Source organism: Lycium barbarum, chromosome 6, assembly GCF_019175385.1.
Source record: "Lycium barbarum isolate Lr01 chromosome 6, ASM1917538v2, whole genome shotgun sequence".
Lineage (NCBI taxonomy): Eukaryota > Viridiplantae > Streptophyta > Magnoliopsida > Solanales > Solanaceae > Lycium > Lycium barbarum.
Window position 1 is genome coordinate 16,119,491 of NC_083342.1, and position 20,841 is coordinate 16,140,331.

Genomic DNA, 20,841 nt, shown 5'->3' on the forward strand with positions numbered 1-20,841 from the left:
GTAACCGCCGCACAACCCCCTTTTACCAGAGGTTCTGGCCGCCACTCTTGCCTTTAAATGTTCTTGTTTCCTTCTTTTTCTTACCTCCTAAAAAAGCCGACTGCTTGCTGCATCTTATATATATATATATATATATATATATAAAACTACTCGAGTTCGAGGTCGAAGTCTGCCGGATTTGAGACCCCGCACCCCTGTTCACTGCACCCATAAAAGATCCGTAGCTTTAAATTCCTTCCCCTGTTTATTGAGTTTTGGTTTTAATAAATGTTTGTTTATTTGAATATATGAGTTGCAGTTTATTTAGTTTCTGTGTAGAAAACATGATTTGAAGTTTGTTTGTATACATACATCATGAAGGGATTATGTTTTTTGTTTGTACATGTTAGTCGAGCAAAAAGAAAAGAGACTGACTGAACTACTTTTATATATATGAATAGATTGTCTGATGGTCATAACATTAGTATTATTTTTTGGCTTTTCGTTTTAAATACCATGAATAATGGACAACCAGCACGTCTTTAGTCAATCCTTGATGATGTTTCGATTCCAGTTATTGTCCTGTAGTTAGATATTGTGATTTTAGGGATCATATGCTTATAAAATCATGCGCTTCGTTCTCGTCTCATTTTGTTTTAAAAGATCATGACCTGTGTTGTTTGCTTGTGAATTACAACCATGCCTATAGGAAATTACTACTTACTCAAAAAAAATGTTTTGTGCGTGACATAGTTGTTGTCCGTATTAGAATATGGATGTTGTAGCTAGGCTTTAATATGGTGTACAATTCATAAAACTATTTGCTATGGTTTAGAGAAGGATTCTCGAAACTGTAATCATTTTTTTTCTCTCTTTGTCCAAGTGTTGAAAAATGCAAAGGGAAAGAACTTATTTTCTGAAAAATAACGTTTGCTTGAGTATTTAGATTTTGTAGAATATGAACCGAATCATATTTTTCCAGCAGGTATTAGATGCAAAATATTCGTCTAAAATTTGGTTCAACATGTTGCAGTTAAGTGATCTTTACTACATTTTATTTACTTTTGTTGCGTATTACAAAATCATATGCCTCTTTCCTAATTTCTCTTTTCCGATCTATTTCTTTTGCATGACATCCGGAGTTGCGAGGAGTCTCAAATGAGACTCGATTCCGCCGCTAGATCAAAACAACATCACTGCTTCACTTTGTGTCTCTAGTCCCCTCTAAACTCATCCGAACGCAAACAATGAGGATCGAGATGAAATCCTGAAGTCATATCGGCTTCTTATTCGGTTCTCTCTCACTCTCCTGAAAAAACAATCCGAGCAGAAGCAAGAGGAAGAGGGGAGAGGACGAGAATGGCGCTGCATTTTTTTAGCAAATCTTATGCTTGCTTAGTTAATTTGTGTTCTTATGTGTGATTGTTTAACTGCCTTAGAACACCTAATTTAGTGGGGCTAACGGGGATATTATTTCAGTGGAGTAACGAAAAGTATTTCTTTTTAAACTCTATTTTAGTTCATTTTATAGTTCATTTTATGACTCTAAAAGAGCTTATAATCGGCTAAATATTTTCCCCTTGAGTAGAAGGACAAGTTTATTGATCACTTAGATAAGTCTTTAAAATTCCTTTAAAAGATATGATTTCACTGTAGTATGTTCAAAGAAGTGTTCAAGTTTCTGGTTTTCGAAATTCAGTGGAAGCTCGACGAGAGTAATCTTTGTCCCTTTGGCCTAGAATTTAAAGTTATCCTTTGTTTGTTGCTTTTCAAGTTAAATTTGTTCAAAGCTAAAGCCCCCCGTGATTTAAAAAAAAAAAAAATCTCTTTACGAAGGTATAAGTACTGCTTAATCATGTCACATAGATATTGCTTATCGCGTTATTATACTACCAACATACTTTGCCTTCCCTTTTAGATTTAATGGAATATTTTAAAACGCTATATTTTACTTATAAAGTCCTACATTTTGTTAAACCTTAGTTTGGCCGGTTAATCGTAGTCAACGGATCTTAAAGGATGCTTAACCCCTTTCCTTTAGGATAACTAAGAACCCTTACCTAGAATCACATTAGTTAAGTAGATCATTAATCGGAGTTAATTTTAAGCATTTATTTAGTTAAAATAGGTGTCCTAATTCACCTTAAAAATAATTAGGTGACGACTCCTTAATTTAAATAATATAGGAATCACCAATATGTTGTATTCTACTTTGACCCAGTTAAAATGGGTATAACAGTAATCACACAAGTTGTTTTTAGGCATGTTGCATATATAGCCATTCCCCATTCATGTGGGGGGATTGTTAAGTTTAAAGTCCACAAATGCATTAAGTGAGAGACTTTAAAGGTGGAGTATGAATTGGGAAATGGAGGGAAACAAAGTGGAGGGAAATGAAAGTTTGAAAAAACAATATTTCAAGTGAACACTTCTCTCACATTGGTAGTTAAAAGTGTTATGTGTGTGCTTATATTAAGCAACACATTCTCTAGCTCATAAAGGGTTGAGAAGAGGACCACCCTTCGCGCCGTCGTCGTCGCTCGACTCGGCTTCAGATTCGGTCAAATGATCTGATTAGTTGATAATCTTTTTGGACCAATTTTTTTTTATTTCCATTTTTGTTACTTAATATTTCTAATCCGGATATTAATTAATTCACGCGAAATTTAACTTAATTCATTAAATTCGCGGAATTACTTTTTCCCAACAGATTTTTTTTTTCCAACAGACATAACGATGACCAACCGTCATCTCTTTCACCGAACAGGCACTTTCATACATGTTCAGATCAAAATAACAGGCTATAAATTTTCAGAGGCTTTGCCTCATTTCTTTACACACTGAAAAACTGAAAACATTTTTGCTCTCTGAACACCGCAAATCCTTTACCTTCATACTGCATTCTTTTCAAAACCAAAAATCAGTTAGTGTCGTGTGATTATTACCATTTGTTGACTTCGCTGAAATTCTGCAATTTCCATTGCCGGTATTGCAGAATAGAATTTCGTTCTATCCTGGGAAGAATTAATCTAAACCTTTGGCAACTGTGAGGGGATTAAATTCTTTAAGGAAACACAGTTTTCTGTGGGCTCGAAATAAACACACTGTTCTTTAGCTTATGTAATCAGATTGCAATTTGATTAACAGGAATCACAGCAAACACAACCCAAGTATATCATATCTCTTACTTATACCTTCTCACATATCTTCAAAGTTCCAAACTTGGTAATACAAAAGCATCTTTCTAAATCTTCTTTCTTCATTGCATCAATAATAATATGACAGCCGCCATGAAAAGAAGCAGAGAAGACCATAGGCAAGTGGAAGCAGAAGCCATGGCTAACTGCGCCTTAATGCTTTTGTCTCGTTTAAACAACAACACTTCTTTATCATCAACAACAGATCATCATCACAATGATTTTGAATGCAAGACTTGCAATAAACGGTTCCCTTCTTTCCAAGCCCTAGGTGGCCACCGTGCATAAACGGCCAAGATTACTCGGAGATTTTGTTATTGAAGCCAAAAAGAACAAAATGCATAAATGTTCTATTTGTGGTATGGAGTTTTCTTTGGGCCAAGCTTTAGGTGGCCACATGAGGCGTCACCGTGATGAAATTAACAAAACGTTGACAATGGCAGCCGGGAAGACGATGATTCCGATTTTGAAGAAGTCAAATAGTAGCAAGAGAATTTTTTGCTTGGACTTGAACTTAATTCCCGATGATAATGTTAATTTGAAGTTATGGCCGACTACACCGTTTTTTTTTTTTTTTTTAAATTGTTTTTATTACATAGGGGTAGGGGAAGGGGAAATGGGGAGGGGATTACAATGTGGGGATTCGAACCCTCACCAACAAGGTGAAAATTCAAATAGTCAACCAACTGAGCTACTAGATCCCTACTCATCTCCTGTTTTGAGAATTTTTATTTAATTAATTCTTTTGGGACCCTTTGCATTCATTTTTCTTGTATATATATAATCCTTAATTAGTTCGTTAGTTCTTTAACATATGTTGAATCTATATAACATCTTGGGTTTAGGTTTATTTTCAGATCATGTTTCGATTTTACCTTGAATAGTACTCCCTTCTTCTCGATTTATGTGATATAGTTTGAGTACTTGACACGAAATTTAAGAAAAAAAGGAGGACTTTTAAAACTTGTGGTCTAAAACAAGCCATAGATATTTGTGTGACTGTAAATCGTTTCATTAAGGATAAAAAGAGAAGTTTTACGTTAAGTTATTTCTAAATATATAAATGTATCATTTTTTTAGGACAGACTAAAAATGAAAGTGTGAAGAGAACTTTTCAAAGAACTTTTTTACGTATATATACTATGTGTTGAACCCCTTTAATTTTTTTGTATATTTAATTTTTTATATTTGACACCCCTTAGTAAGAATTCTAATTCCGCAACTGACTAGAACTTGTGTGAAGAGGCTCCCGACCTGGATCAACAAGACTTTTTATTATATTGTTGTTACATGGGTGAGTCACTTATCAAGACAATCGAAAACTGCAAAGGCAGATCTCAAAATTCACAGATCTTTAGACTACTTTATGAAGAGTGCATTCATGCTGTGTAGCGGATGGAGAGATATCAGAGAATTTTTTAAGGTAAATGCAGGCACTATAATCACACATAGCCAAAGAAGCTTTTATATGTATTGCGAGGGCACTTGAGGACAGAGGCGAATTCAGAATTTTAAAAGGATGAGTTCACTTTAGATTGATTTTTTTTTTTTTTTAAAAAAGAAGGCAAAGTGCACTAGTAGGGTTCAATCCCACAACCTTAAGGGATTAAGCCCAACACTTAACCAGTATTCCACTCAATCTAGTTTGACAATGTGTTCTTTCAGTTAATATTATATATATTTTAAGGATCATATACATAGTATACCGAGTTTAGTCGGGTGACCATGTGTTCACGTGACCCATTTTTAATGCATATCTTCGCCCCTGCCTGAGGGCATTCGAACTAAGCTTCAACAGCTAGTGTTTTAGTAGGCGTTTGGCCATAAAAACCAAAATAAAATTTACCTTATTTGGAATTTTTGGAGTTGGAGTTGGAGTTGGAGTTGTGTTTGGTTATAATTTTTGTAAATAATATTTAATTATTTGAATGTACTTTTTCTTAAAAGAATAAAATATGATTTATATCCCCAATTTATAAAAATTAGGAAAACCACACAAAACAATTCATAACATAACCAGTTGGTTGAATCAAAACAAGCGATTACATAATTACATCAAAATAATTGATATATTAGTGAAAACAACTTTCAGTAGAATGCAACTTCAAATTCACAAACCACAATCCCACCCCTGACCCATCAACCCCTGATCTCTCTAAAAAAAAAAAAGGGAACCGAAGCCCCTTTAAGGAAGAGGGAAGGGTAAAAAGTTACCCGCACCGGGTATTTACATCCATCTCAATTAAAAGTTAACCATAGATAATAAACAAAGGTCTAAAATCTTTTTTTTAACAAAGAAAAACTCTAAAAGAAAAGCAAAGTTAATAACGGAACATTACAACGGTCTTTGTTATTACAAATTTCTAGTTACCAAAATCATTATTCGTTATTGCAGATTCTTGGTTATTGTATCATCTATCACATCCATAGTCTTAACTAAGTGACATTAATTAAGATATCGGAGGTGAAATAGAAGTATAATAAATAAATATGATGATAAATTTGTAAAACTAACTAATCTAAAATTGGACTGATGTTTTCATGATCATACTGCTAATGGAAAATAAAAATAGGTATGCCATTTGGGATGTGGTTAATTACTGGCATAGAAGTATTAAGAAATTACAGTCAATCTACTTATTATTTAGAAGATAACTGAAATAGCGAGAGAATATTTTATATTATTAATTAAGATCACCCGAAAACAATTGAGGAAGTACCAGTGGAGATCTTGGGAGGACATTTGCAGACCAACAAAAGAAGGAGGTGCAGGTTTCAGGCACATTCAAAGTTTTTGTGACGTCTTTGCTGCCAAGAGCTGGTGGAGTTTAGAACTAAGGATTCCTTACTCAAGGATTTTTTAGTGGCTAAGTACTGTAAAAAGGCTAATCCCATCACTTCTAATTGGAAATATGGGCAGTCCCATATATGGAAAACTCTCATGGACATCAAGAAGAAATGTGACACTCATATCTCATGGAAGATTGGCAAGAGGAAGGCATTCTTCTGGTGGGATAATTGGACTGGATTGGGACCTTTGGCAAACCATTCTCAACAGGAAACCTCTCCTTCATGATTAAAGTTTGTGACTACATGGATGGGACCAGATGGAATGAAGCAAAGATTAGGAGAGATCTGCCTCTTGATGTGGCTAATAAAATCCTTAATATCAGTTTCAATCAGCAGCAGGATGACAGAGCCATCTGGGAACCTGATCCCTTAGGTAAGTTCTTTTGCAAATCTGCTTGGAAAGTGCTTAAGAATCCCAGAATGGAGACTTGATTGCTAGACAGATGTGGCATCCCAAAATCTCTTTTTTAATGCTAAAATTGATAAAGCACAGAATTCCTGCTGATGATTTTGTGTAGAAGAATTTTAAAATTTATGGTCCCTCCAATTGAGACTGTTGTTAGAGTGGCAATATGGAGACTTGCCTTCATCTATTCACTGAGGGAGATATTGCTAGCTGTGGTTCTACTTTGGCAATGCTTGTGGGATCAATATTCAGAATACAAGTATCAGAACCATTCTTCTCAGTTAGTGGTTACCAAAGCCTAAAAACAAAATCCAGAAAACTATGCTTCAATGTCTTCATACCACTCTTTGTTGGGAAATCTGGAAAGACAGGTGCTCTAATAGATATGAAGGAACCAAGCTTTCAACTCAGACAATCATTGACAGAGTAAGCTGGCTTATGTCTCTTATTCTGAACAGCCAGTTCCGATGGCTGTAGCAGGGGCAACCCGGAGATATCTGCTGCTGGTGGAATCCTGACAAATCACAGAGGAGACATGATCATGGCCTTTTCTTCTTACTATGGTAATGGCACCAACAACAAGGCTGTGGGTTTTGCTATCCTTAATGGCCTTAGGTGGTGTGTGAATAATTTATACAAAAATGTCCATATAGAATCTGACTCTCTGATTTTAGTTAATATGATTAGAGGTACTACTAACTCTACTTGGCAGATTATGGATATTGTTATTCAAATCAGGGAGGAAATGGAAAAGGGCAATTTCATCATTGGCCACTGCTTCAGATAAGCCAATCAAGTGGCAGATGCTCTTGCTAATCATGCTGCTGATGGAGGTGTGGAGTCAATCTTCGCTAATACTATCTCATTACCCAGAAATGTCAAAGCACTACTTAAGAATGACAAGGACAACCTTCCAAGCTTCAGGATAAAAATAAAAAGAACCAGTTCCAATTTATCTATGATTGATCACACTACTCTGATTGCTCTATGGATATGGCATTGCTGAATTATTCACATCATTACCTTCACCTCAACTACTTCTCGGTTGGTTTACCTTTTTACTCAAAGAGGTCTCTTTTTGTATAATGATGAACTTTACATTCTCCTTATTACCCAAGGTGGTTTTTTTAACCATGCTTGTAACTAGGGGTTTCTACTGCTGCAGAACAACAGATCATCCTGGTAATGGAGGTATAGATTTATGTCCCCCTCTCAAGTGTCACTTTTTTGCTATCAATAAACATGGTAGGGGTCCATGTCAAACCCCCCACCACCACGGGAGGTGAAAACCTGAGTGGATGACTTGAAAAAAAATGTGCAAAATACTTGGTTAACTATGGTTAAATATTACTCCTTCCGGATAAACAAGAGTGTCCGCTTGACCATTTGCACACCACTTAAGAAAATACTAAATTCTTGGCAAACATAGATAATTTGACTACACTACTCCTAATTAAATATGTGTTGAGATTTGATCACTTAACACTTAATAAGGGCAAATTTGGAAAAATAAAGTTAATTCTTTCTTAGTTTAATAAGTGAACACTCTTTTTGAACCAAAAAATAAATGCTAGGCGGACACTCCTTTTGATCTGGAGGGAGTAATATTTATAATTGAATAATGTGACAAGTGTCATTCATTTACTTGTTGGGTGTACACACCCAGTGTGGGTAAGTTTTTTGCGGAAGAAAAGAAATTCTTTAATCACCTGATGCAATAAATTACCACTAATGTATCGCCATTCATAAGGTTTGAGCACATTTGTTGCATATGTAAAGCTAGAAAGAGTGACATTGTTATGCATGTGGACTATCCCCACCTTGCGCTTGTACCTCATACAAAACCCAACAAGAACTAAAACAAATAGTTGTAAACACTACAAATATTAAATTACACGGGGTTAAATTTATAAAAATAAAAAATTTAGGGTAAAATTTGAAAAAGGAAAAACAAAAGCAAGGGTAAAAAACAGAAAGTGAAAATAAGATTTTGGTTAAAAATTCCGGAAAAAAAGTGAATAATTTCCATGGCCAAACGGGTCCTTAGTTCCATTCCAGTAGCAGCTGTTGTTGCCTTTGAGTTTTGCTTTCCGTAGATAATAGATTGTGTTTAAGTTTATTATGGTTTTGTAATTCTCTTCCTTGGTGATTAATAAACCTAGTCACCAAAAAAAAAAAAAAAAAAAAAGGGAGAAAATTGAGTTGTAAAATCAACATGTAGTACTATAGATATGTCCCAAGAATGTTTCTTACCTTCTAAATTTCTTAACCAATTAAACACTATCATATAAAATTGACACGCGAACCGTAAACAGATACCGTCTTTTTCAAATGAGGAGATAACTTTTTAGTCCATGGCAACTAAATGATAACTTTCAGATATAAAATAATAAGAAAAAGTTACACAAAATCTATGTATTGGTAACACAAAATTTTCTTTTCTTTAATTTTTATTAAAAAATAAATGTTACTAACCCAATTTGTTCTTTCAATAAATGATCAATATACAATTCAAATTATTTAAAATTGAATTAGGTGTGGTAGAATGAACATTTATCCTTAACTAATTATTTCAAATTCGAACCTTAAGAATGAGAAATAAAATCAAAAGTTTTTACCTTCGGTGGACCCTAGCAACTGGATTAGTGGATAACCCAGAGCAATCGATAGGAAACGAAAGCAAAATAGTTGTATATATTCAACAACCAAGCAAAAATTGACTCCATCACAATTAATTTTAGTTGTACAAAAATGAACTAGTTGTATAAGTGTAGTACTATGTCATTTTCCTTCATGAATCTTGACTCCTCCAACTTGTGTCTCAGCTTTCATCACCATCACCAACCAGGAAACTACGTAAACTAACATAAAATTAGTCCAAACGGGCACATTTGTCCTTCTCACGAGCTTGGCTACGTATGCACGTGTGTTTACTACAGCCTTTTATTTCGTCGACCACACGAAAGCATTTGGAAGTGTTCTAGAAACCTCAATGAACCCAACATTAATATATTGACACATCATTTTAATGTACTTTTTCTTCTTACTTTTCCGTTACCTATATTCACATGATATATAGACAAACGCGGTCTATTTCGGCCGCTCACTTTCAGAATATGTATTTTCTTTGACTAACTTAACCAACAAGAAAAAATAAAATACATTCTTAAACTATCTTAGTTTAATATCCAACTGGCATGTTTTTTAGACGCACCAAAAGTCAGACACAAGCTTATCTCAAACCTATATATATGTGGGAAGCAACAACAATCCAAATGCATCAAATCTCTTACTTCTACCTTCTCACATACATTTCAAAGTTTCAAACATCTTGGTAAATTTTCATTCTTCATTGCATCAATAATACTATGACAGCGATGAAAAGAAGCAGAGAAGACGATAGGCAAGTGGAAGCAGAGGCCATGGCTAACTGCGCCTTAATGCTTTTGTCTCGTTTAAACACCAACAACACTTCTTTGTTATCAACAACAGATCATCATCACAATTATTTTGAATGCAAGACTTGCAATAAACGCTTCCCTTCTTTCCAAGCCCTTGGCGGTCACTGTGCAAGTCATAAAAGGCCAAGATTACTTGCCGGTGCCGGAGATTTTCTTGTACAATCCAAAAAGAATAAGTTGCATAAATGTTCTATTTGTGGAATGGAGTTTTCTTTGGGTCAAGCCTTAGGTGGCCACATGAGACGTCACCGCGATGAAATTAATAAAACGTCGATCATGATACCGGTGCTGAAGAAGTCAAACAGTAGCAAGAGAATTTTTTCCTTGGATTTGAACTTAACCCCTGATGATGATGTTGATTTGAAGTTATGGCCGATGGCACCGGTTCCATCTCCGGTTTTACGAATCTTTATTTAATTGATATCCTATTAGGATTAGGAGAATTAAGTTGCAATTATTTCGTTAATTCTTTTCGGACACTTTGCATTCTTTTTCTTGTATATAATCCTTATTTAGTTCGTCGATTCTTTTACATATGTTGAATCTACATACCTTGAATAGTACTAGTATTTTCAAATCTTGTGTTTGATTTTGTTACCTTGAGTAGTACCGATTTATTCAGAAAATATCGAGCATTAGTGTGTTATAATTAGTAACGTACTAACAACATCAAAGATATATATAATTCAATCAAATGTGATGCAAATCAGGCAGAAATCAGTCCAGATCTACTTTTGATCATGTATAGACTATAGTTATGCTGAACTTTTTTGTGCAGTTAATTTTTTGGGAGCTTTTATTGTAAAGGAGGAGTTTCATTGGCAATCCATATCTACTTTTTTGACTATGTATGATATATGCATTTAGTTAGCATATAAATATATTCTGCACTCTTACGTTGTAGGTGAATCTGCTCACCTAAATTTTTTGAGAAGGTAAGGTTACATGTCCCTCCTTCCTGTATTTATCGAAAGTTAGTATAATATACATCGCGGGGGGGGGGGGGGGGGGGGGGTGTCCAAACCTATGCACCGCAGGACAGTAGTATAATTTTCCGCCGAAGGGGTTCGGATGAACCTCCTTGGCCCTTCCTCCCTCCGCCCCTGAGTATAGTTGTGGTGGAATGAATAAGTTATTTTCATTCTTAACGAGATATTTTGGATCTAAGCCCTACAAATGAAAAAAAAAAATCTCTAATGGGTACCTCAAAGCGATTGAATATCTGACACCGAATAAGAAACCAAAGATAGTTAGCCTATATCCGACAGCCAAGCAAAAATTGACTCCATCACAATTTATAATAGTTGTACAAAAATAAAGTAGTTACATTTAAGTGTGCTTATCGGGCGGTTCAGTTGGATATTACCGCTTAATAGCTTGGCTTATCGATTTTCAGTTTTTAAATATACCAATCCGCTAACCAACCAATAAGGTAGCGGTTAGTTCGGTTTGGATTTAACGGTGTCTATCTTCTTACCATATGCATTTCTTTTGAGTCAGGTCTTGGCCGGCCCCCCTTCTTCTCATCATATTAAAGGAGCGCGGCTCTGTATGAGGCTCGTACTGCAGAGCAAGCGCTTCGATCGGACTCTGACAGCTTAGGGAGAATGATGCTCTCGGCTAGTTCTCTCAGACTAGCATCAACTGATGTTAAGGTTAACCCAATAGTCAGGTTTCATTACTTCCGAAATCCTGGTGATGGCGGCGATGAAGTATGAGTCTAAAACACTATATGCAGAGTTGCCTTAGCTCAATAGATCAACGAATCAGGAGATGACTTCTTAAACGCTCACGAATGGAAAAGCTCTAACCAGCTGAGCTACCTGAACCACTTTCCTAAAGTCTGTTTTCTTTAGCGTGCGTGATCCGGTTATAGAGCCTATTATGGTTGTCGAATGTGCTTCCTCCAGTCATAATGATCTCGCACAACCAGCGCCTCTTCCACTGTTGATTTGATATGTTTTATATCAGTCAGTTATTGGTTGGCTTATCGGTTAATCAACAAAGTCAATTAAGAAAAGGCCTTCGATGATTTAAACCTAGCTATATGGTAGAAATTTCAACAGATAAGAATGGGAAAGAAAAAAGGACCAGCAAGGATTGTCACTGTGAGACCAACTAACAACAAAGTTTATATACCTTGCAAATGGAAATTCACATAAAAAAAAACCCATCTCAGGATACAAATATTGTGGAAATTATTGGGACATAGAAATAGGTAATTATGTGAAAGTCTTTCAAATTCAACAGAGAACGGTAAACTATTGATTTTTATTGCATTATAAGTCCCCTACCAAGAGGCAAGAGCTAAAGATCAAAAACATGTTGAGAACTACTCAATGGCTCATAAACTTTGGAAGGATGTAGAAAAACAAAATTTGCATGCTATATCTATTTTTCAACGAGCCTCAAATTGTATAACAAAGTTGATTTGGACTTCCTTGGTCATAAGTTACAGCCCAACTTTTTGGTATAAAACAGATATGTTCAATTTTCATCTATACATGCTTATCCAAAATCCTTGAAAGTCCACCTGTTGCCGCTTCTTAACTCTTTAAAGTCATCATTTTAGGTTTCTAACTTTCTAAACGACTTATTCATATAAAGGATATAAATATAAATTTAATCAATCTTAACAGGTTAACAGTTTATCCAATAAGAAAATTGAGTAATTCGTACCCGCACCGTTAAGCCGTTAATTATAAATTTCAATCCGTGCACCAACCGTTAATCTTATAACCCAATACTAATAAGCCAATAAACATATTTTGCGGTTGGGTTATAGGTTACGATTTGGTTTTGAACGACCCTAGTTATATTGTATATTATGTCATTTTCCTTCATGAATCTTGACTCCTCCAAAACGTACCTTTTAAGAATGATCACTAAACCATGTCGATTGGTTTTTGCTTTCAACTTGTGTGCCCAAGTCACTGTTTTCATCACCATTACCTACCGAGAAACTAGTTGTCGCTCAAGAGTTTGTTTGACTTATTTTGGAACTAAATTTGATTTGATTAATTTAATATATTAAAATTTAACTTAAATATTAAAAATTATATAAAAAAATATTATAAATTGTAATCTTCTCGTATCAATACAGTGAGAAGACCTCTTAAAATATTAAACAAAATTTATATAATCTGATCTCGAAAGGCAAACCGTGACAAGTATGAAACGGAGGAATGCAAACATAAATTTTAGTCTAAAAAGCACATTTGTCCTTTTCATTAGCTCGGCTCAGTATGCACGTGTATTTTGCAGCCCCTTATTCTGTCAGCACATATGAAAGCACTCGGAAGTGTTCTAGAAACCTTGAGTCGGGGGCCAAAATGACCCCAAAAAAGTATTTTTGAACCAAAATACCTTAAAAAAAAAGTTACAAAACTGTCTTTAGCGCAGTAATTTACTACGCTAAAGAGAACTTTTTTTTCTTTTGGTTAACCCCTCTTTTATTACACCTTTTTATGTACTTTAGCCACATATTAATCATACTTTGAGACTCTGGAACTTCAATATTTTATATAGAACCCTACTTATTTTTGTACAATTAATACGGTGGGCTCAATACATCAAGGATACGCAAAAGTTCGAATTGTCGTTTTAGTGGTTGAAAAGTGCTCAAACTCCATTTTTGTTTGAAGGCTTGGTGTCTGTAACAGCCCAGGCCACTGCTTGTAGAAATTGTCCGCTTTGGAGCCTTCGCCCCTCACGGTTTTAAAACGCGTCTACTAGGGAGAGGTATCAAAGCACTCTTCGTTCTCCTCCCCAACCGATGTGGGATTCGCCTAAACCAATGTGAGATTCGCCTAACGCAAGCCTTACACTTCAAGCTTTGTCACGCCCCGAACCATGGCCTGGGCGTAACACGGCACTCGGTGCCATACTGCATGTGACCGAGCGAACCACATGGCTTGCTGAATCATCATGAGGCATACATGAGCGAAAATATAGCATGAACGTGATGGGCTTTTATAAAACATGAGATGTCATAATAATTTAATGAAATGCTTGTTTAAATCATAAATGCGGAAATAACATGAGTTGAGCCAAAGATGGCTAAACACCTTGCATGTCTAATATAACTAAACTGACTACTCTATGAAACCTAATCGTGAATCTTGACTGGAAAACGTACTTGCTGGGACAAGGCCCCCCAGCATACCTTTAAATGCATGACTAGTAAATAAAGATAACTGACTAAACCCCGAATGAGATGGGGCTCACCTGTTACACCCCGCACTTTCAGAGCATGAGCATGCCACGTACATCACCGTAGTAATGGAGTATCGGAGACGTCCCATGATGTTTTGGAAGGTACAAGTCATGGGAAGTATGTAACAATGAAATAAAGGATGAATTACGATCTCGTAAGTCGTAATCGGGAAAGACTATTTTGAAACACAAGAACATGGCCATTATCAAGTATAATAAATTATAAATATCATGTATGGAGAGTTTCGGAAAATTTCGAGATCAAGCAAATTGAAGAAAATAAGTTTGACGAAAATTTGAGAAATGTCGGCAGGATTTTGGGCAGATTTTTAGTCAACTTTGGAGGGGCATATCTCCTAGTATATTAGGAGTTTTAAGGTGTTTCAAAAGCCTAAAATGAAGTTCGCCGAGTCTAGTTTCTAACGCAATAAACCGCTCGTCGATAGGACATCGAAGTAGAGAATTATGAATGTTACAAGTCAGGCTGGCAGAGCAGAAACGCGTGCTACAGTACTGCTACAGTACCGGCTGCTACAGTGCTGCTATAGTAAAATGCTACAGTGAACCCGACCCAAATTTGACCCTTATAAAAAGGGTAAGAACCCTCTTTTTTCACCAGATTTTAGCTCAGATTTGCCCAGAAAATTCTAGAAAATTTGAAGAGGGAGTGAGGGAATCAAAAAGTAAGCAATTTTCAAGTGACGGAGTATTAATCGAAGCTCGGATAAACGCATAGATGTGATTCTAGTATGGTTTTGCGGCGAATTCAAGGTGGATAGTGAAGATATCGCTGTTTTAACAAAAATAAGGTATGAATTTCTCCTTATTAATATTACTTTTGGTTTATTTACGAAGATAGAGTGATGAAATGGTTGTATAATAAAGTTGTTGGTTGAGAAATTGGACAAACATCGCGTGAGATGTTTTATGGAATATTTTGGTATTGATGATGATGTTGTTGATGTTGGTACTGTTGTAGTTGTTGTTTTGTTGGTATTGCGATTTCGGGCTAGGCATATAAACAGGGGAGGTGCTGCCCGAATTTCGGCAGATTATAAATGGATTTATTTGAAGGACTAAGACAAGCGTATAGCGATGAGTCTAACGATTGTGTGAATCCTCTTAAATGTAGACTCACGAATTTGGATGAATAAGTGTGGATAACTGGAGGTTGAACAGGTATGTTAAGGTTAGTCCCTTTCTTCTAAAGGCATGATTCCTTTCTTATGAATCCAATAGGTGTTTTCCAAATGTCCCAGAATCCCTTTCTGTGAATCCGTAAATGTTTTCCAAGAATATTCTTATTCCCAAAAGCTAGAAATTCATGATTCATAGAGTTCTTATGATGCTAAAGATAAACATATTTTATGATGACGATGATCCTATTTCTAGAAACTCCTATGTTATAATTCCCTACATATGTTTCATAACCTCCTTACTTCCAAAAGTTAGAGTTCATGATTCAAAGGCATGACTTCTTTCTTGATAATCCATAAATGTTTTCCAAAATGTCCCTATTTTCCGAGTCAAAGATTTATGATTCTATAAGCTTTTATGACAACAACAACGAACATGTGCTAAAGATGAGAATGTTTCTATGATGATTAGGACGATGATGAAATTTCTATTATGATTACGACGACGATGATGATTTCATGTTTAAAAGTCCCAAGCTTACGATTTCAATGTGAATATGAGAATGTTGAGTTATTTTCGTGATTTTCTTAATTTTTATTCATCGTTGTTGATCTCGCCTTATAATAATTGTTCCTTCAAGGTGAGATAGAGCGATGATGATTATTCCATAATATAGTCGGAGGTTACCGACCTTACGTCACTCCGATGTATTTATTACTTTTATTTGGCTCTCATGCATGCTTTATATATATGTATGTATTTTCTCACACCGTGCCGCGCTATAGTCGGCCGGGCATGGCATGTAGATGTGCACACCACTGCAGTGGGCATGTTATGATATTGCCCCGGACACGGGTTAATGATGATAACACCGAGCCTCAATGGCCGGGCATGATACTATATATATGACACCGAGCCTTAATGGCCGGGCATGATACTATATATATGACACCAAGCCTTAATGGTCGGGCATGGTGCTATGTATATGTATAAAATGTTTTTTTTAAGGCTAAGCATGCATGGCATCCGCCTTATGAGACATCCAGATGTACAGGTTATCTCTCATATTCTATGTTACCTTTCATATCTATATTATGTTGTTATTCATGCCTTACATACTTAGTACATTATTCGTACTGACGTCCCTTCTTGTGGACGCTGCGCTCATGCCCGCAGGTAGGCAGGGAGATGGATTAGACCCGTAGGTCTTCTATCAGCGGGTTTTCAGGAGCACTCCACTTTCTTCGGAGCTGCAGTCTATTTTGTATTGTCCTTATGTTCATTTGTATTCCATGTAGAGGCTCGTAGACGTGTGTGTACAGTTAGATGTTTTATATCTCCACCGGTTCATATTATGGTATAATATATTGATGGCCTTGTCGGTCTTATTTTTAGCTCTTGATACTTTACTGTTAGCCTTGCTAGCTTTATGATATACGCTGTGTTATGGCGACCTTGTCGGTCCGCATATGTACATATGTGTTGAATGATCGGATATTCCTTTGTTGGGCCTTTTCTGCGTGCAGGTGTTCTTTGAGTTATGGTTTATAATGTTCAAAGTCACGGATGAGTCAGGTGGTTCCCGGCCTACGGGTCGGAGCCCGTCATACTTCTAGTAGGGGTGTGACATCACCAATGAGCTGATACGAGCATATCCTACTGAGCAGATGCGGCGTCCTGTAAATACGTACCTGCATCGTGAAATGCAGGCCCCCGGGCAATAAAAGGGGACGTCAGCACATTAAATGTACTGGTATGTAAAGCAACTGAAAGAAATAACATGGGACATGGAATAACATAATAAGAACTGAAACTGAAAACCTGGACATGAACATGAGCATGAGCATGGGTACATATATATATATATAATATGAGTAAATCAAGGTAAGTAAGGAGAGCATTTCATAAACCGACAACATGATATCACCACATGGGTACGTGGAGTCTGGTACCTCGCCGGACCAGCAGAGCCCCCATACCTTGTCAGGGTATAAGGTGGTAACGTGCCTGATGGATCCATTCAGTGTGAAATTAAGGAATCTTCCTAACTGGGCGGAGCGATCCTTGTCCTACGGTGGCTATGTAGTTTCAGGCTATCTGAGCCTTCTCGGTAATTCGTGCAACTCCAAAAAACATGAACATGATATAATTGGCTAAGAAGCCCATGATTTTCGTGAATTAACTTGTACTTGTCTTGTAATCATGATTTCAGGAAATAACTTGTAAACATGGTTTCATGAAATAACTTGTAAACATGGTTTCATGAAATAACTTGTATTTAGCATGTATGTATCTTGAGTCATGGCATGAACATAATTATATAATACAATTGCATGAAAACTTGTAGACATATAGGATATTCATGAAATAAGCATTTTTATTTAAAAACATGCATGCAAGAACCCATGGAATACAAGATATGAGTTTTCATGGATTACAGACGGATTCTTAATAATCATAAAGAAATATTAAGAACTCAATGATGGAATTATAACAATTCATACATAATATAATCATGGACATGGACCTAGGGTTATCACGAGCATGGTATAGAAACCCTAGTTTTAGTAGAGAATCATAATTTATAGATTATGAGGCGTGGGGAAGAAACAATGATGTTCCCACACGTAGATAGTAACTCTACATACCTGGTAATGCTCCAAAAATTGAATTAAAGAGTTGAACTTTGAAGAAGATTTCCAAAATCTTGAATTCTTGAACTTTGAGATGGGTTTTCTTGAAAACCCTAGTTTAGGAATGATGATTTCTTGTTTAAATTACAAGTATATGTATTAGAATTGACTTGGAATAATTAGAGTAGGCTTACCTTGGTGTTCTTGATGATGGAAGAGGGTAGGAGGTCGTTCTAGGGCTTGAAGGAATGAAAAAATAATGATTTGAACTGATATGGACGAATATATACTGTTCTAGAAAATTGAATTTTACGCCCAGCAAAATACTGGCCGTATTTTGAAAGACGGGCCGTATTTTGAAATACGATCCGTATTCCGTGTGGACTGCAGTGCGTCTCTTCAGTAAAATGGCCATAACTCTTTGCACAGGTGTCCGTTTGACCCCCATAATATACCGTTGGAAAGGTATTTCAAAGCTCTACAACTTTTATCTCCAAATTCCAAATACGTTTTGAAATACGGTCCATATTTTGAAATACGATCCGTATTTTGAAATACGATCCGTATTTAACAATGTAACATCCAAATGCCAAATTCCAGAATGTTCAGAAATCTTTGGTACCAGTTTACGACTTGAAATACGGCCCGTGTACTGAAATACGATCACTATTCATGGGCGTAAACCCCCATCTTACAACTGAACAAGGAAATTCCAAATTCCGACATTCTTTATCTGGTTTTCTAAGTCTAGGATCATGGTCAAAACTTAGGTTAAAGGTACGGGGTGTTACTATATCTCCCATTTGGGATCATTCGTCCTCGAATGATGGGTCATGGTTAAGAACATGGCTGGACATGGCTTGAATACATGAACATGAATGAAACATGTCGTAAAACATGGTCATGGATCATCAGAACTGAATACGTGATTACATGGAAACATGTACATGGGGAACATGAAATTGAGTAGCACCTACATGAATGAGAATCATGAAACATTTGTCCTCGATTTATGACTAGTGGTTAAGAATCGCTACAAACTCTGGAATCTACAAAATTTATGGCAGGACTACCTTCATAATTCGGACCCTCACGACATTTCTCAAATGCTTGTCAGCTAACTAAAGTACCAACACACAACTCACAGGGTATCTTAATACGCATGATGTGACATAACGTGATTACTGCATCTTGAATATAGCTAACATAAATATTGAGCTGGCTTGAACACACGAATATTGGTTGAATGATTACATGATTACTATACATGGGGCTTGGAAGAAAGTCCGTAGGCACGAATGACATGCGTACTGGAAATAGGCACGAACATGACATGATTACCTAGGCGTGAGACGCATGACGTGGGACATATACATCAAGACTGGATGACATGAATACATGAGTGCTAAACTATCATGAGATACAAATACGTGTAAAAATGTATATCGTAACATGGGATCTAAATGTCGAAAACATGATTGTTACAACATGTGGGTTGAATACTAAGCGCGTGTAGGATTTGGATACTTAGAGACTTAATCATAGACGTTCGTATGCCACCATGGTAATATGAGCTAGGAGTATGACTTAGGCTTTGAATGTAAGCGCAACTCGATGTGAATGCGACGGACTTGAGTCGTATAACAATAATATGATCCTAACATAGGTATTCATAAATCTCTAGCATAGGCATGACATGAATACGTCAAATCTGAGTAGAATACTCCTGAGATAAGTACCACAGGGTACATGAAAAGATATCTATTTGAATATAGGAATGCACCTTACTTCTGATTATCTTGTTAGCTATTAATCATGATTATGAATACCTTAGCTCATCTTGCTCATTCTCATGAGCGAATTATAGAGGACTGAGAGAAAAGGAATTATTGGTACTATTCACATGAGATACTTAGATTTAAAGAACATACATGACATTGTGCATTGTACAAGGAGGACGTAACATGGAACATGCGTATATGGGAACGTGATTCATATGGCATGAAACGTGAATAGCATGACATGGGGCATGGGACCATGAGCAACCTGACATTTACATGAGTACATCATAGATGCATATTGTGGCGTCTGGACCTAATTTCATGAGTATTGAGCTATTAATAAGACATAAGCGTGATTTGCGTGGAGTACAATTATAGGCTCACTCTTGGGTACTCATAGACGTAAGGCATGGATAAATTATTACCTTTAGAACTTAGATATACTGAAATGATGGGACATGATTAAACATAGCTTGCTCTTATCACCGTGAGTAATTGCCCTTGTTATAAATAAGGCTCATGAAAGAATAGATTATAGGCATGAATAATTCGTTCCTCGAGCATCTAAGACATGGGTAAAAAGTCACTTTGAACATAAAAATGGCATAGGTACTTCGGAAAAGATAAGGGCATCATTTGTGCCAAGCTACGAGATGGTTTAAAACATTAGCCAAAGAAACATAAGCGCAAGTTAGATAGAATCATGGGTAGGACATCCATCTTGGTTCACTTTCATTATCATCTAACAACATCATTGTTACGATACCGCTATAAGTGGGATGCATAACGAAATGGATTGGGGCACGAGTATGTGGTAACATGGATAACATAATCATAGGGGTCAAGATCATTATCAGATTTGAAAAGCACTTAGATGCTAGAACATGGACATGAGTACAAAAGCATGATAGATCTGTGAGACCTGAATGCGGTTTTTAATTTTAGACATGAGCACACCTGATGTGCGAAACATGAAAGGACATTCCCTTGCATAGCTTACTATCGTATGAAGTCTTAATTCTTGTATCTTAAACGTGGAGTGTAAAGCTCTAACATGGGCATGATATGGGTACGAAAGGCACGAGTAGAGTACGTCTGGGCATTAGTACCACATTGTACATGAATTACTCTAGAATTGGAACCGTTATACCCTTAAAACCCGCTATTCGATCTAGAATTTTA

At 36.3% G+C, this 20,841-nt stretch overlaps 1 protein-coding gene and 1 pseudogene across 1 annotated transcript; both read left to right on the forward strand.

Moving 5' to 3' along the window:
* Nucleotides 1-3,257: 3,257 nt before the first annotated feature.
* Nucleotides 3,258-3,912, forward strand: LOC132643868 (zinc finger protein ZAT11-like; annotated as a pseudogene).
* Nucleotides 3,913-9,662: 5,750 nt separating this feature from the next.
* On the forward strand, nucleotides 9,663-10,485 carry LOC132643501 (zinc finger protein ZAT11-like). Its single transcript, XM_060359932.1, has one exon. The coding sequence runs from the start codon at nucleotides 9,801-9,803 to the stop codon at nucleotides 10,308-10,310; it is 510 nt and encodes a 169-aa protein (XP_060215915.1). The 5' UTR covers nucleotides 9,663-9,800; the 3' UTR covers nucleotides 10,311-10,485.
* Nucleotides 10,486-20,841: the final 10,356 nt, after the last annotated feature.

Bases quoted from the DNA above. Each gene is read 5' to 3' on its own strand.
- LOC132643501 (XM_060359932.1), top strand. From the start codon at position 9,801: ATGACAGCGATGAAAAGAAGCAGAGAAGACGATAGGCAAGTGGAAGCA.